The sequence below is a fragment of the Archocentrus centrarchus genome, chromosome 22 (assembly GCF_007364275.1).
Source record: "Archocentrus centrarchus isolate MPI-CPG fArcCen1 chromosome 22, fArcCen1, whole genome shotgun sequence".
NCBI classification, from domain to species: domain Eukaryota; kingdom Metazoa; phylum Chordata; class Actinopteri; order Cichliformes; family Cichlidae; genus Archocentrus; species Archocentrus centrarchus.
This window is the reverse complement of record NC_044367.1, coordinates 1,743,052-1,758,831: the sequence shown is the minus strand read 5'-3', so window position 1 is coordinate 1,758,831 and position 15,780 is coordinate 1,743,052. Positions and strand designations below refer to the sequence as shown.

Here is a 15,780-nt window from a genome sequence, read left to right as displayed (position 1 = left end):
CTGTGGGACTCCGGAGGCAGCTGACAGGTATCGGGAGGCCAAGCGGAATGCAGCTCGGGCAGTGGCCGAGGCAAAAACTCGGGTGTGGGAGGAGTTCGGTGAGGCTATGGAAAAAGACTTTCGGATGGCATCGAAGCGATTCAGGCGACTCAGGAGGGGAAAGCAGTGCTCCACTCACACGGTTTATAGTGCGGGTGGGGTGCTGCTGACTTCAACTGAGGCTATAGTGGAAGGAATACTTCGAGGATCTCCTGAATCCCACTGACACGCCTTCTGTAGTGGAAGCGGAGTCTGGGGACGAGGGAGATGACTTGACCATCACTGGGGGTGAGGTCACTGAGGCAGTTAAACAACTTCTTGGTGGCAGGGCCCCTGGGGTGGATGAGATTCCCCCTGAGTTCCTGAAGGCTCTGGATGTTGTAGGGCTGTCTTGGTTGACACGCCTCTGCAACATCGCGTGGAGATCTGGGGCAGTGCCAATGGATTGGCAGACTGGGGTGGTGGTCCCCATCTTTAAGAAGGGAGACCGGAGGGTGTGCTCCAACTTTCGGGGGATCACACTCCTCAGCCTCCCCGGTAAGGTCTATGCCAGGGTGCTGGAAATGAGGGTCCGTCCGTTAGTCGAACCTCGGATCCAGGAGGAACAATGCGGTTTTCGTCCTGGTCGGGGAACGCTGGACCAGCTCTTTTTCCTTTCAAGGATATTCGAGTGTGCATGGGAGTTTGCCCAACCAGTCTACATGTGCTTTGTGGACTTGGAGAAGGCATTCGACCGTGTCCCTCGGGGTATCCTTTGGGAGGTCCTGCGGGAGTATGGGGTGTCTGGCCCGTTGTTGCGGGCCATTCAGTCTTTGTACAACCGCAATGAGAGCTTGGTCCGTATAGCCGGTAATAAGTTGGATTCGTTTCCTGTGGGTGTTGGACTCCGTCAGAGCTGCCCTTTGTCACCGACTCTGTTCATAATTTTTATGGACAGAATTTCTAGGCATAGCCAGGTGGCGGAAGGCTTCTTCCTTGGTGGCCTCAGAGTCTCATCTCTGCTCTTTGCAGATGATGTGGTCCTGTTGGCTTCATCAGGGGGGGCCTCCAGCTCGCAGTGGAACGGTTCGCAGCCAAGTGTGAAGCGGCCGGCATGAGAATCAGTACCTCTAAGTCTGAGGCCATGGTCCTCAGCCGGAAAAAGGTGGAGTGCCCTCTCCGGCTCAGGAACGAGTTCTTGCCCCAAGTGGAGGAGTTCAAGTATCTCGGGGTCTTGTTCATGAGTGATGGGAGAAGGGAGCGGGAGATCGACAGACGGATCAGGGCTGCTTCTGCAGTGATGCGGACGCTGCACCGGTCTGTCGTGGTGAAGAGAGAGCTTAGTGTAAAAGCGAAGCTCTCGATTTACCGGTCGATCTACGTTCCTACCCTCACCTATGGTCACGAGCTTTGGGTAGTGACCGAAAGAATAAGATCGCGAATACAAGCGGCAGAAATGAGTTTCCTTCAAAGGGTGGCTGGCCTCTCCCTTAGAGATAAGGTGAGGAGTGCGGCCATCCAGGAGGGGCTCACAGTAAAGCCGCTGCTCCTCCAGATCGAAAGGAGCCAGTTGAGGTGGCTCGAGCATCTGATTAGGATGCCTCCTGGCCGCCTCTTGGGTGAGGTGTTCCGGGCATGTCCCACCGGGAGGAGGCCCAGTGGTAGACCCAGGACACGCTGGAGGGATTATATCTCTCGGCTGGCCTGGGAACGCCTTGGGGTCCCTCCGGATGAGCTGGAGGAAGTGGCTGGGGAGAGGGAAGCCTGGGCTTCTTTGCTTAGGCCCCTGCCCCCGCGACCCGGCCCCGGATAAGCGGGAGAGAATGGATGGATGGATGGATGGATGTTCTGTGTCAATGTGATGTTCATGCACCTGAATTTAAGACAAATGTCTTTGTATACACAAAAAGTGGACAATAAAGTTGTTTTGAATCTGAAGTGTTGGTTTTGAACAAAATAACGAAAAGTTAGATACAGTGGGATGAAAAAGTTGGGGCACCACTGATAATTATCATGATTTTCCTTTATAAATCATTGGTTGTTCGGTTCAGGAATTTCAGTTAAATATATCATATAGCAGATGAACACAGTGATATTTGAGAAAGGAACTGAAGTTCATAAGATTTACAGAAAGTGTGCAATAATTATTTAAACAAAATTAGGCAGGTGCATGACCTACATACACAGGTGAATCCATGAGAAACAGCTGAAAATGCTGCAGCTAGAGTACTGACAGGGACTAGAAAGAGAGAGCATATCTCTCCCATATTGGCTTCTCTTAATTGGCTCCCTGTTAAATCCAGAATAGAAATTAAAATTCTTCTTTTAATTTACAAGGTCGTGAATAATCAGGCCCCATCTTATCTTAAAAACCTTATAGTACCATATCACCCCAATTGAGCACTTTACTCTCAGACTGCTGGCTTACCTGTGGTTCTAGTTCATTCTACTTGTAGAGTAGAATGGGAGGCAGAGCCTTCAGCTTTCAGGCCCCTCTTCTGTGGAACCAGCTTCCAGCCTGGATTCAGGAGACAGACACCCTCTCTATTTTTAAGATTAGGCTTAAAACTTTCCTTTTTGATCAAGATTATAATCAGGGCTGGATCAGGTGACCCTGAACCCTCCCTTAGTTATCCTGCTATAGGCCTAGGCTGCTGGGGGTTCCCATAATGCAGTGAGTGTTTCTTTTCACTCTGTTTATACCCCACTTTGCCTTTAATCACTAGTTATTATTAATCTCTGGCTCTCTTCCAGTTCATGTTTTGTCCTGACTCCCTCTCCCCTCAGCTCCAACACAGCAGATGACTGCCCTTACCTGAGCCTGATTTGGTCAGAGGTTTCTCATAGGGAAGTCATCTGATTCTCTCTGTAATTAGTGTAGGGTCTTTACCTTACAATATAAAGTGCCTTGAGGCAATTGTTTGTTGTGATTTGGAGCTCTATAAATAGAATAGAAATAAACATCACGTTCAGGTTTGGTGATGGGGTACAATATAGAATTGGCAGAGCCGCCCTTAAGAGGGCATCCATGAGACTAAGGCAGCTTACAGCATGAGGACAGAGTACCACCAAAGTAGCAGGTATAGTAGGGAAATCAGCATTTCACTGGCTACAAGTCTGGCAACCCTCAACACCTAAAGGACCAAGGAATTGGTTGAGGACTTCAGGAGAAATAAAACTGATATGCAACCACTCCCCATCAGTGGGGACCCTGTGGAGCGGGTCTCATCTTCCAGGTTTCTGGGTGTTCAGGTTGAGGAAGACCTGAACTGGAGTACCAACACCATGGAGGTGATAAAGAACAAACAAAGACTGGGAAGAACCACCTCTCTCAGAAGCTGCTTGTGGCCTCCTACAACTGCTGCACTGAAAGCGTACTCATATGCTGTATGTGTGCACTGCATGTCAGCTGCTCTGCAGCCAAGAAGGCGACACTTCAGAGTCATCACCTCTGCCTCTGTCCTGTCCACACCTTTACTGTTCCCACTGCCAAAAGCAAAAAATATTCTCAAAGACTGAACACACCCAGGATACTGAGCTCCATAAGGAAATGATATCCTGGATCTGCTGAGCTTGTTTCAGAGAGCAGGGTCCAGCTCTGAAGCTGTTTTTAGGTCTCAGTGTGAAGAAACAGTTTCTGCACTGAATGAAACATTTTGACTTTTCTTGTGGCAGGTTTGTCTGTGTGGTTTTTACTTATTTACCCCTCCCTTAAATTAGTGCACCTTATTATTTTTCATGCATATCTTTTGTTGGCACCTTTTTCACAGCTTTTATTGATATTATTTTCTTTGGAGGTGTGTGTATTTATGTTGTTTTTGTCAGCTTTCGCTTGTGAATTGATCCAGCACCCAGATTTGATCCACTGTCACACAGTTGTTAGTTTGTGTCCTTCACCACTGAAAATCAAGTAGGGTTTAACACTTAATGAGGTTTATTTCAGAGAGCAGAAATGCTCTCTATGATCCACAGCACTCATGTGCTTCAACTCTGTTATGCCTTCCCAGCAGTGGTAAGTATCCCTCAGTTGTAATTCTATGCCCCTTTTCACAGGGTTTAATGCTGTAACTGTCCATTAGAAGCAGAGGGTAGTCTCTAGTATGGTACTGTGTCTCTGCCTGTTGTGTGGGAGACTGGGGTTCACTTCCCTGATGAGAAGGAAGTCTTTCTCAGTGGTTCTGACAGTAACACGTTGGTGTGACTCTGTGGGCAGTTCTTGAACCAACTCAGTGTTTAAGTCTGAGGAACAGAATCTGTACCCAGATACAAGAAGCAAGATTCACACTGAGTGTGCTTTTGAAACATGTCAGACTTGCATAACAAAGATATAAAAATGAGTTTCTACTATTGATGGTTTTAACTGCAAAATTCAGAAAGAAGGACCAACCTCCAGTAGGAGAAAAACTACAGGTTAAAAGCTAACAGCTGCAGTCTGAAGATGATTAAAGAACGTTTTAAAATGCTCCAGGTGACGAGTGAGGAGGAGGAGCATTAAAAGCGCCTGTTGCCTCAAGATGCTTTATACTGTACGGTAAAGATACTACAATATTAATGAAACCCAACAATCACACAACCCCCTATGAGCAAGCACACAGCAACAGGTGAAGGCATGTGTGTGAAAAGGTGTGTGTGTGTGTGTGAACATAGATGCACTCAGACAGGTGGAGTTCAGTTTATTGGAGGAACAGGAAACACTTGAACAGGACAAATAAAGTTTTTTTTTTTCCTCCATCCTCACGTCGGTTCTCCAAATGTTCTCGTCACGTTCGGAAAACGTTTCGTGTAATTTTATAAAAAGTAATAAAATAGTGCAACTTTTTAAACTTTATCTACATATGAACATCCAACGGATCACTTCACTGTCAACGAGTCCAAACACAAATTTTACACATTCACAGCCAATCAGAGTTCAGGAAACCAGAGAGGCCACTGATGACATCATCACAGGAGGAACTTAACCAGCCAATCAGATGAACTGTACAGGTACCCAGCGAGGACACACTGCTTACGGCTAACCCTAACCAACACCTGGACAGACCTGGATGAAGGTGATAATCACCTGTCAACATGACGTCATGATGAGCCTCACTCTGGTTTCTGAATGCAGTGCTGAGGTCCAGGTCTGGGAATCGAACTAACGGAATTGTTTGTCAGAGCAGCCACCCCCTGCAGGCAGCAGTGTTCACTACAGCTGTAAAGTCCAGCAAAATCCCGAGGGGGGCATCGCAGGTGCAGCTTTACCTACAGGATTGTCTCAGGTGCGTCTGTCTGCGGCACCACCTCATTCCACCTTAAAGTCTCTGTGTGGTTTGGACCAGGTGCTGGTTCTGGTCCATATGTTTACTGGGGAGCTTTGGCTCCATCTGATGCCTCGATGCCCAGCAGGGCCTGCACCGCCTCCAAGGGCACGCCCTCCGGGGTCTGGATGTGCATGGTGGTTCCATCCGGCCCGTTAACGATAACGATTCCCTCTGAGCCTGGTTCTGCTAGCTGGACGGTCAGTCCCTCGGTCTGGATGTAGATCTCCTCACCCTCCTGTAACTCTTTGGCCTCTGAGGGGCCCGACTCAGGGTGGGAGGGGCTTAGAGTCTGAACCAGGCTAGGCTCAGGTGTGACGACAGATCCGGGTGTAAAATCAGATCCAGGTGTAGGGGTGGGCTCAGGTGTGAGGGCAGGCCCAGACTCAGGTGCCTTTGTGTCCATGAGTTCAGCAGAACCTGAACCCAGAGTTTTCTCCAGCTCCGTCACCTGGGCTTTAATGTCCGTGGAGCTCAGCACCTGGTCCTGATGAATAGGGAGGGGCGCATCATCCTGGTCTTCAGCTGGGGTCACCTCCATAGGTGTGACAGTGGGCAGGGCCTGGGAGGAACTGTGAGAAACATATTTAGACTCAGGTCACCCAGTACAAGGCTGACAGACAGGTGAGACAGGAACAACTTAACTTCTCAATGTGACCTCACTGGAAGGTGATTTTCTAAAAAGGTAAGGCACATAAACTTTGACCTCACAGGTTAGCTGATGTGAATACCATCACCTGAGGGCGTGGCTTCAACACAACATGGAGCAGTTATGAATCTCATGTCTGAAAGCACCACAGGAACTCCTGCTTCTATCTGTACTCAGAGGGCAGGGGGTCAGCTCACCTGGGAGCAGAGTCAGCAGAGACTGTCAACAGTTTGGTTCCATCTGGAATCACCAGTGGAGCGACAGAGACTGAGCAGGACTTCAGAGAGGTCGTCACAGAGTTAACTGGGGTCACTGCAGTACCACCTGAATGATGAGAAGATGAAGGTAGTACAGGTAGAAGTATTACCTATAGATCAGGTGTAGAACCTGTAGACATAATCTGTACTGTTCCAGTTGTACCTGTTTTTGGCGTCTCAAGGCCGTTGTGATGCACAGGAACGCTGTTCTCCATCTTGAATCTCTTCGAAGGCGGCAGCATTTTGGAGTTCTGGGGAGGAGACTGAGTGAATCAGACTGAACTGGATCAGAACTGGACCTGGTTTCACAAACATCCTCAGATCCTCGCTGAGTTTACCTTCAGGTAAACGGTGACCTCTGATCTCAGTGAGGAGCTGTCGTCTGCCCCATTATCAGCTATGACTAAAGCTGTGGCTGGCTGATTAGACTTAACCTGTCTGAAACGCATCGCTACCTGCAGTCACCTATTCACCTGACATGGAGGTGATTTAAGTTCTTTAAATGTGGGAGGGCAGTGGCAGTTTTATTTCATTATGACAGGCAGGCCACACTCTCTGTGCTCACCTCCATGTATCGGATGTTCTTATTGGTCAAACTTGAACCAGGAGATGCACCAGGAAGCACCTTCATCTTGTTGACCTCATCCAGGATCCCCAGAGACCTGGCCACCTGAAACACGTCAAAGTCTGGGTTACCTGTACGCCACAGGTGTGATAGATGTTCTATTCTCAGCACATGCCTCACCTCGATGTTCCTGACCTCCAGGGGTGTGGCCCCACCCTGTGGGCTGCTGATGTAATCCTGGGCAGCCTGCCTCACCTGAGCCTGCAGGGACTCAAACTCACGGTAAATGTCTGGGAAATGAGACCGAGCAGGACCACCGCGTTCCACCTGAAACAGCCAGGGCACACGATACACCTGACACACAAAAACACCTGGGAACCCCTGATGATGTCACCGATCCCTGAAACTGTGGATAAATGATCCTACTTCGTGTGTTTAGCCAGTTATCTGTTTCTGTATTTCAGTGAAGTCCAGGTGTGTATGTACCTTTGCAAGCAGCAGCTCCCACAGACTCATCACTTTGGTCAGATGAGGAAGCACGATGTCCATTAGCTCCTCATCCTCACACTGCTCCACCAGCTGTAAGCGACACATAAAAACACAGTTCATGTATCAGCAGATCAGGTGACTACAGATTCATCAATATTTCTACAGTACTTTACTCTGAAAAAATCCATTTCCTGCACCTTACCTCCTGTAGTCGCTCTCGTCTTCTCTCTGCATGCTGCTCTGCTGTTACCGTGGTAATGCCTAACTTCGGAGGTCGACCACGACGACCTCTTCTACTAATGAGACCCACCGTCACCTGTGAGAAACGAACAATTAGATTCACCGATTATACACCCGAGTGCTGACAAAGAAGACAGCAGGCTGAAATCTGAAGAGGTTTCTGTAGAAATTACTGTAAAAGTGATCTCATCTGCACAGGTGTGCAGTGTGGTAACTAACAGACTGAGTTAGAGGTTTAAAAAGCATTGAATAAAAGTCTAATTTAAAGTGAAGCAGACCTACGGCCCTTTGGTTGTCCCTGACCGGGCCACGCGAGGTCAAAAGGAAATTAAGATACAATTGTAACTACACATGATGTAGTTTTCCCCCCATCTCAGCCACCATACCATGATAGACACTCTGGTGGAGAATGGATTACTGATTTGGGCCATTTTGTTGCTTAACTTTGAAGGCAATGCTATTCTTTCAGCCAGGGGTGCACTTTTTCCCCCCTCTCCTGTAGGCCCACCACCCGCAGGGGGTGTCGTAGTGGTTGGGTGCAATGTGTGTCGGGTAGCGACCCATCCACAGCTATCGAGACTGGCTATTGGGACATGGAATGTCACCTCTCTGGTGGGGAAAGAGCCTGAGAGATACCAGGTAGATATAGTCAGGCTCACCTCAATGTATGGCCTGGATTCTGGAACCAGTATCCCAGCGAGGGGCTGAACACTGTTCCAGGCTGGAGTTGCCCTCTGTGAGAGGTGGCGAGCTGGGATGCATACCTTGTATTCCCTTAGCTTGCTGCCTGTATGTCTGAGTTTTTACCAGTGCGCGAAAGGGTTGCGTCCCTGCGCCTCTGAGCTGGGGAACGGGTCTTGACTGTTGTCTGCACTTATGCACCAAATGACAGTTCAGAGTACCCACCCTTCTTGGAGTTGCTGGGCGAGGTTGCTTGAAAGTGCTCCATTCAGTGACTCCATCATCCTACTGGGAGACTTCAATGCTCACGTGGGTAATGACAGTGAGGCCTGGAGGGGCATGATTGGGAGGAACAGCCTGAACTGAGCCCGAGTGATGTTCTGTTATTGGACTTCTGTGCAACCCACAGTTTGTCCAGAACGAACACCATGTTTGAACATGTGGCACCAGGACACCCTACGTAGCAGGTCAATGAAGCCGCTTTTCCACCGACGGGGTTCCGGTGCCCATGCTGTGCCCAAAGGAACCGGCAAAAAAGCTTAGGAACGGGCCCGCGTTTCCACCGCACTTGTGAACCGTTCCTTTACGTATGAGTTGGGGGGGGTCCTCGTCTGGACACGGAAACCACGGACCGCAAACGTGGGAGAACACGCTCCCCTTTCTTGTGCTGCGAACACATTTTACGGTCCAAACCAAACTACTGCAGCATCTGTGTGCAGCACAGAGGGAAACACAGACAGAAAATATGAGCAAGCAACAAGTACGCACTTTGCGTCCTTTTATCTGTGATATGAACTGATACAAAGCAGCAAGTTCAGCCTTGAGACCCAACCTAATTCACAGCCGTGAAAATCGCTTTGCTTTTCTCATGTAATACACACGTAATATGGTAGAAAAGTTTGGGTTGAGACAGCAAAGTCACGCCCTTCTGCCGCTTTTGTCACACGTTCTTGGTTTGAGACCAGCTAGTTTGCGGGGGCCGAGTTGAACCTGTTTTTCGGCCGAGCACCGAGTGTGTTTGTGATTGGAAAAACCGCTGAACGGTTCAAATACTGGCGCTGGCACCAGAACCCCATCGGTGGAAAAGCGGCTTGATTGATTTTGTAATCATATCATTTGATCATCTGGACACTCAAGTGAAGAGAAGAGCTGAGCTGTCAACTGATCCCCACCTGGTGGTGAGTAGGATCAGGTGGTTAAGGAGGATGCTGGACAGACCTGGTGCGCCTAAACGTATAGTGAGGGTGCGATGGAAACACCTGGCAGAGATCTTCAACTCCCACCTCCAGCAGAACTTCTACAGCAGTGGTTCCCAAAGTCAAGAGTGCTGCTGTGCCCCCCCCCCCCCCCCCCCACCCCCATTTAAAACCAGAAAATTCCAGATGGTGGATGAGATTTGTCCTGATTTCCTGAAGGCTCTGGATGTTGTAGGGCTGTCTTGGTTGACATGCCTCTGCAATGTGGAGATCTGGTGTGGTGCCAGTGGATTGGCATGATGGTCCGCATCTTTAAGAAGAGATTGGAGGGTGTGCTCCAACCATCATATTCCTCACTACCAGGGAGGAATGTCCACACATAAGGAGGCATGCTCAGAAGATGTTGGTGATGAAGTTTAACAAATCCAGAGACAGATCCTCTTTCATTGACAATAATGCTGTCCTTCGCATTTCCATGTGAGACACGGAACCTGACTTTAATGCACTTGATGAAGCCCAAACAGACAAGATTTATCTCACTGAGCAAGAGTAATAACTTAAAAACTGTAAATAAAGTCATTAAAATACAAACAAAATAGCAAGAGCACTTTGTATGAAATAAAAAGCATGACAGGATTGATGCTTTATTTTGTTTGTGTCCTGTAATTTCAGTGCATTGCTCCCATTCATCAGAAAGCAGACATGCCTGTTCCGCCCCTTATCCCCGCACTGCTGTGATTAGTTGTCTGCAGTCATGTGACTCGGCGGCACTCAGCAGAGTAATGTCGGCTGCATTAAGTCAAAAGCCGAGTGTTGTGCAGAGGTACTTTACAGCTGGAAGTGAAAACACTGCAAACAGTGATGCATGATGGAAGGAAATTTTCTACAGTGGCAACACCACCAACTTCAATGAAGACATGAAAGACCACAAAAAAGAAAAAGCAGGAGGAAGGAAATCCCTCATACAGCCGCAGCAGAGCCCACTGTCACAGTCCTTTCAGAAAGGCAAAGAATATCCAGGCAGCTCATATAGTAGTGAAAATAAAGTTTCAGTCATCACTTGTGTCGGTTCTTCAGGATTAGTTAATGTTAAAGTGTAACTGGTCATCTTATATGTTACTTAAGCAGACTGATTTTGTATAGACTATATTATGTATTCAGCCCACTAAACTGCGATATTTTATTGAAACTGAAAAATATACCTCAAACATGATCTATGCAAAATGTTTGAATATAATGGTGTTTTAATGGTGTTGCACTTACTGGGGTTAGGTTAATTGGCTACTCTAAATTGCCCATAGGTGTGAATGAGAGCGTGAATGTGAGTGTGAAAGGTTGTTTGTCTTGTGTTAGCCCTGTGACAGGCTGGTGACCTGTTCAGGGTGTACCCTGCCTCTCGCCCTACGACAGCTGGGATAGGCTCCAGCCCCCCGCGCCCCTGAACAGGATAAGCGGAAGCGAATGGATGGATGGATGGATAATGGTGTTTTGAATATAATATAATGTTGACTGTCATTGCATTTGTAGTAGAATAAGTCTATGATTGAACTGTTTTTATATTTAATCTTTACTCTTGATCGAGTCTGCAGCTGAGAGAATAAAACTAACTGTCAGGAGCAGTTTATGCTTTCAAATTAATTTTTTTAAGCATGTCTGAAGTGTCGTACAGCTTCTCTGCAGCTTCTGTGCAGCTTTGTTAAACCGCACCTACTAAAACCCTGAATGAAGCACAAACTCCGTGTCGCCTTGTCACAGAAATGTGCATGTTTTAATTTGGTGACTCAGTAAATTTATAAAATGTTGTTCTACTTCATTCTGATCTGCTCATTTTGACACTGCTGGAAACACACACCAAAAACACCTGTTAATCAGATTAATTTCACTTTGATCTGCCGAGAAATTAAAGCGATTCTCTGTCTCTTTTATCAGGCTGTGGGACAGAAAGCTTTAATGTTTAAATGAATGCAGTTTAAAGTTTCACAGCTCTAATGAGAGTGGATTCACTAATAAAATAATTAACTGGAATAAAAATGTTTGTTTTACTGCCCTGTGCACTAAATCACCAGATTAACAATTTGCTCTGGCATTAATCACGTGCTTTTTTTTTTTTTTTTTACAACAGTGTTGCAGTTTCCTGCTATATTTAAAAAATTTTTTTTTTTTTTTGATAATGTATCAGGAGTGGCACTCATAGGGATTATTTTCTGTGGAAAAATAGTCATATGACCCTTAAATACCCCTTTAAGATTGATTAGATGCTGCCAACATTACCCCTTTCATGGGTTAACTTATGTAACCAGCATTCATCCTGATTGCCAGTGTTAGGGTAAGTGATTCCAGATAACAGAAAGACACCCTGGGTATGCTAAACTCGCTTTATAGCATAGCGCCCTGGTCTCAAAAGAAAATCCAGTTTCAAAATACATGAAAAGCTGAAAGGTGTGTTTTGTGTTAAATAATTATTGTGGAAAGTTACAAATCACAGTGATTTAGCGGTTGTTAAAATGTGTTCAGATTTTGCAAAGTGATCGTGATTCATCTGAAATCAGCTCTCCCCTACATAAGCTGCCTTTATAAGTCAAAAGTAACAGCATCGGGGCGCCCGGGCGGCTCAGTGGTGGAGCAGGTGACCACATGCGTGTGCCGCTTTGTGGTGCGGGTTCGAGGCCCGGCCTGTCGCTGATTTGCCCGCATGTCTTCCCCTGTGTCTTTCCCCCATTTCCTGTCACTACACTGTTAACAAAAGCCGCTGTGGCCAAAAAGAAAAAAGAAAAGAAAAAAGTAACGGTATCGGCAACACTGGCCCTGTATTTACTTGGTATCTGACTGATACCAAAATTTGCAGTATCGCACACCACTAACATCTCTCTCACAGCAGCAGTTAAAAAAGATCCAGTGCTCTTCTTTCTCCCTTCTAACCCTAACCCTAACTACCTGTCAGCGCCAGTATGGTGGAGCTGTATTGTATCAATATCAATAATTAAGTTTCAGTGTCTCCAGTGGCCCCTTGGCAACATTAATTGCACCCACTCACCCCCACCTCCCCAAAGAGTTAACTCACCTTAGGAGGGGGTCCCAGTGAGCGTCCCCGTCCCCGTCCCCTGCCTCGCCCTCGCCCTCGTCCTCGGGGGCGGCCGGGGCCCCGATGATGGAGGCCCCTCAGTCCTACAGCTGCTGCCGGACCCCCCTCTACCTGGAGACAGACAAAAGTCAGGACTCACCAAAAGCTATCGGCAGATAAACAGCAAGTATTAAGCTGAGTGTTAGAGATGTAGTAAAGGCCAACTAACTGTAATTAGGTGGTTAGTTAGCAGCTGTTATTACCCTCAGTGTTAAGCCTGGTTTAGACTTCTGTGTGGGGTCTTTGGAGAGCCAATATACGTAATCGGTAACCCCTCTGAACCCTACATGGTAACCACAATCCTTGGGGATTCCATTGACCTGATGTGCTACATTTCTCAATAAATGCACATCAGGTTATGACGTACAGTTTGGGGGTTGTCAGTTATATGTGTAGGTCCTGCAAAGACCCGACACACAAGTCTAAATCAGGTGTTAGAGGTGCAGTAAAGGCTAACTCATTGTAATTAACTGGTTAGTTAACAGTTTATTATCCATTAACAAGAAATAAGAACTGTATGATGACACAGATCTCTGCTCTTAATGTTGGATGGTTTCTCACTTTGTTTGTTGCTACAGTAGGTGGTTTGTCATCCTTATTTTTCTCCTCATCCTCTTTGACAGCACCTGAAGCCATCTCCTCTGATTGGCTGTCATCTGGGAGGGGGTGTGATGTGTTGCCCGCCAGGTCACCGGGTGGATCGGGCTCCCCGTGAGTTGGGTTCAGTTTGTAGTGGCGGTTTAGGCCGCCAGCACCGATGTAGGCCTTGTCACAGGTCTGGCAGCGGTGGGACCGAGACTTGTGGCTGTAGGTGAGGGAGTGGGAGCTGCCGGGCGCAGAGCCATCCTTCCTGCTGCCCTCACCATCCTCCTCTTCCACGCTCATATCGGAGTAGTCGTCGGAGTCGGACTGGTGGCTTTCAGCGAGGTCCTCTGTCTTTATGAACTTGTAATCTTTGGCTTTGTACTTCGGTGGTCTGGAGACTCGCCCAGATCGGGTTTGGACTTTCATTGCTTTCTTCTCCCTCTTCTTTGCTTTCTTCTCCTTTTGCTCATGTCTGCCCTTAACGGCAGGGGGCTGGGCTGCAGGAGAAGTGGCCGCTGTGACAGGTCGTGCAGCAGGCACGACAGTCTGTACTGGGACTGCTGTGACTGTGACAGCTGGTTTAATGGGACTCTTACTGGCAGCATTCATTGTGCCGTTAGCAGGCGTTTTAATTAGCGGAAAACTAACAGTTTTAGCCACAGTAGTGGGCGGAGTCTTAATGATTGAAGGGGCTGGGATCTTAACAGTAGGTGTTGTGGAAACTCTGATCGGTGATGTTGTGGGTTTCTGGCCCGGGCTGGAGGCTGCTGATGTTGTCTGGCCCGTCAGCTTGTGGACCAATGGTAGCAGAGAGCTGACAACGGGGGTGGGGCTCTGTAGTAGCAGTTGGATGGGCGGATCTCCAGGGTTCTGCTGAAGGAAAAACTGCTGACCCTGCTGACCAACCACAGGCTGGATGTGGATAATCTGAGTACTGCTCACGCTGCCGTTGGCCGACAGCTTCACCTGTGGCTGAGTGACAGCCTTCTGCTGGGGGGCTGAGCCAAGCTTCAATTCCTGTTTGGGAGACACCTGGATCTGGATCCTGACAGGCTCCGTCTGAAAGGACCGGCACACAGAATCAGCTCAAAACACAAATGAAAAAATGTTGAAAGGTTTCTGCTGATGACGAATAAAAATAGATTTACGTTTATTTTTATTTCCTATGCCGATATGCATGATTATTCTGAGATTTGCCACTATGGCAACATTAAGATCACAAAGTTTATGGAGAAGTTGAAGAAGATGACACCAGAATCAAGAACATACATGAAGGGAAAATACACAGCAGAGTTCTTACGTTCTGAAAAAAAAAATAGCGAACATTAATGTTCTCCACAGAAATTCCAAAAAGTACAAACAGAAAAAGAGATTCTGGCTCTGATCAACTGATCTTCTCTTAAGGATTTAGGATCTCATGTTACTCCTATCATGTCTCATCTTTGTCACCTGATCAGGGCCTAAAAATAAAACTGAGTCGGGTTTTCCTCTATATGTGACCCACCTTTTTCTGGACCACTGGGATCGTGCTGCTGGTCTGCATGGCCACTTGCTGGGCCACGCTCTTCAGCTGCTGGGAGGCATTGTTCGGGGTCTTCAGGTTCTGCTGGGGGACTTGGACCTGCTGCTTTGGGTCCAGCTGGGTGACCTGGACGTGGACTTGCTGCTTCGGGACCTGGATGTGGACCTGCTGCTGCGGTACCTGTACGTGGACCTGCTGCTGGGACTTGGTAACCTGGTTGATGACCTGCTGCAGCTGACTGGGATCTAGAGCCGCGCTGTGGACTGGTTTGAGCAACTGGCCTTGCTGGAGCAGCTGTGCCGCCTCGGTGTCGGAGACCTGGACCACCTGCTGCTTGGTGAGCTGGTCCAGCAAAGCCTGCTGCTCCTCTGCCGTCAGCCCAGAACTCTCCACCAAGCTGCCGTCCGGCTGCACGTACAGAATGGTGGTGTTGGTCAGGTCGGTGAACTCCGTGCCTACCAGGATGCTCTGCTCCTCCGGCTGGCTCGGTAATAACTCCGCCATCTGAGGCCCGGACCCCGCCGGTACACTGTGGCCAGGCTGGCCGTCCTCAGCGCTGGACACGTTCTTTGGATTCCCTCCGGACTGACCGCTCTGGTCGCCAGCAGCCGCCGCTACATTCTCCCCGGGCTGACTGCCGTGAGCGGCGAGCTGTGTTGGTGAGCCGTCCCCGGGCTGGGCGCTCAGGGAGGCGGGGGGCTGATCCGCGGCCCCCGGTGGCTCCGGGGCTGTTATTGTTCTGTCACCCTCGCTGTCCGCCATTTTGGCTGTGAGGTTAGAGTCAGTGCAAACACTAGCTGGATCAAATTAACCGGATGGATCGATCGATTTCACCGAATAAATACTGATTTATGGACGCCGTGTGTGCCGGAAGAGTAAACGCTCCGCGGGGATGTAGACGACATTAACGGGAGCAGTGGTACCTGGAGCGGGTGACGGTTAGCGGGGGGAGATTTGAACTAGCCTAGCTTAGCCTGAGCAGGCGCGGGAGCGTGGATTTACCGGAGCGGATCCGATGTTTTCCTGTGAAAAGATCCGGTGTGGTTCATCTTTAAAAGGGCTTAAAATCACTTTGAAACAGTTTAAAAATCATAACCCAGTTTAACTTATTTTGCTGGGGTCATCTGTACTGAAGATTTATATAAAATAAAAAGATACTG

General features: G+C 48.2%; 1 protein-coding gene across 1 annotated transcript; it reads right to left on the bottom strand.

Moving 5' to 3' along the window:
- Window positions 1-4,685: 4,685 nt before the first annotated feature.
- Window positions 4,686-15,633, bottom strand: LOC115773014 (uncharacterized). Its single transcript, XM_030719507.1, has 10 exons — window positions 14,603-15,633; window positions 13,075-14,157; window positions 12,454-12,585; window positions 7,478-7,591; window positions 7,273-7,365; window positions 6,967-7,113; window positions 6,787-6,891; window positions 6,385-6,472; window positions 6,162-6,288; window positions 4,686-5,887 (listed from the first exon to the last, which is right to left on the bottom strand). The coding sequence occupies exons 1-10, from the start codon at window positions 15,380-15,382 to the stop codon at window positions 5,359-5,361; spliced, it is 3,198 nt and encodes a 1,065-aa protein (XP_030575367.1). The 5' UTR covers window positions 15,383-15,633; the 3' UTR covers window positions 4,686-5,358.
- Between the last annotated feature and the right edge of the window lie 147 nt (window positions 15,634-15,780).

Excerpts from the sequence above, each read along its gene's own strand:
- LOC115773014 (XM_030719507.1), bottom strand. The coding sequence starts at position 15,382 with ATGGCGGACAGCGAGGGTGACAGAACAATAACAGCCCCGGAGCCACCG. Across the intron at positions 7,592-12,453 it reads CACTGGGACCCCCTCCTAAG|GTGACGGTGGGTCTCATTAG; the intron begins GTGAGTTAACTC and ends CGTTTCTCACAG. Across the intron at positions 6,473-6,786 it reads AGAACATCCGATACATGGAG|AACTCCAAAATGCTGCCGCC; the intron begins GTGAGCACAGAG and ends TCTCCTCCCCAG.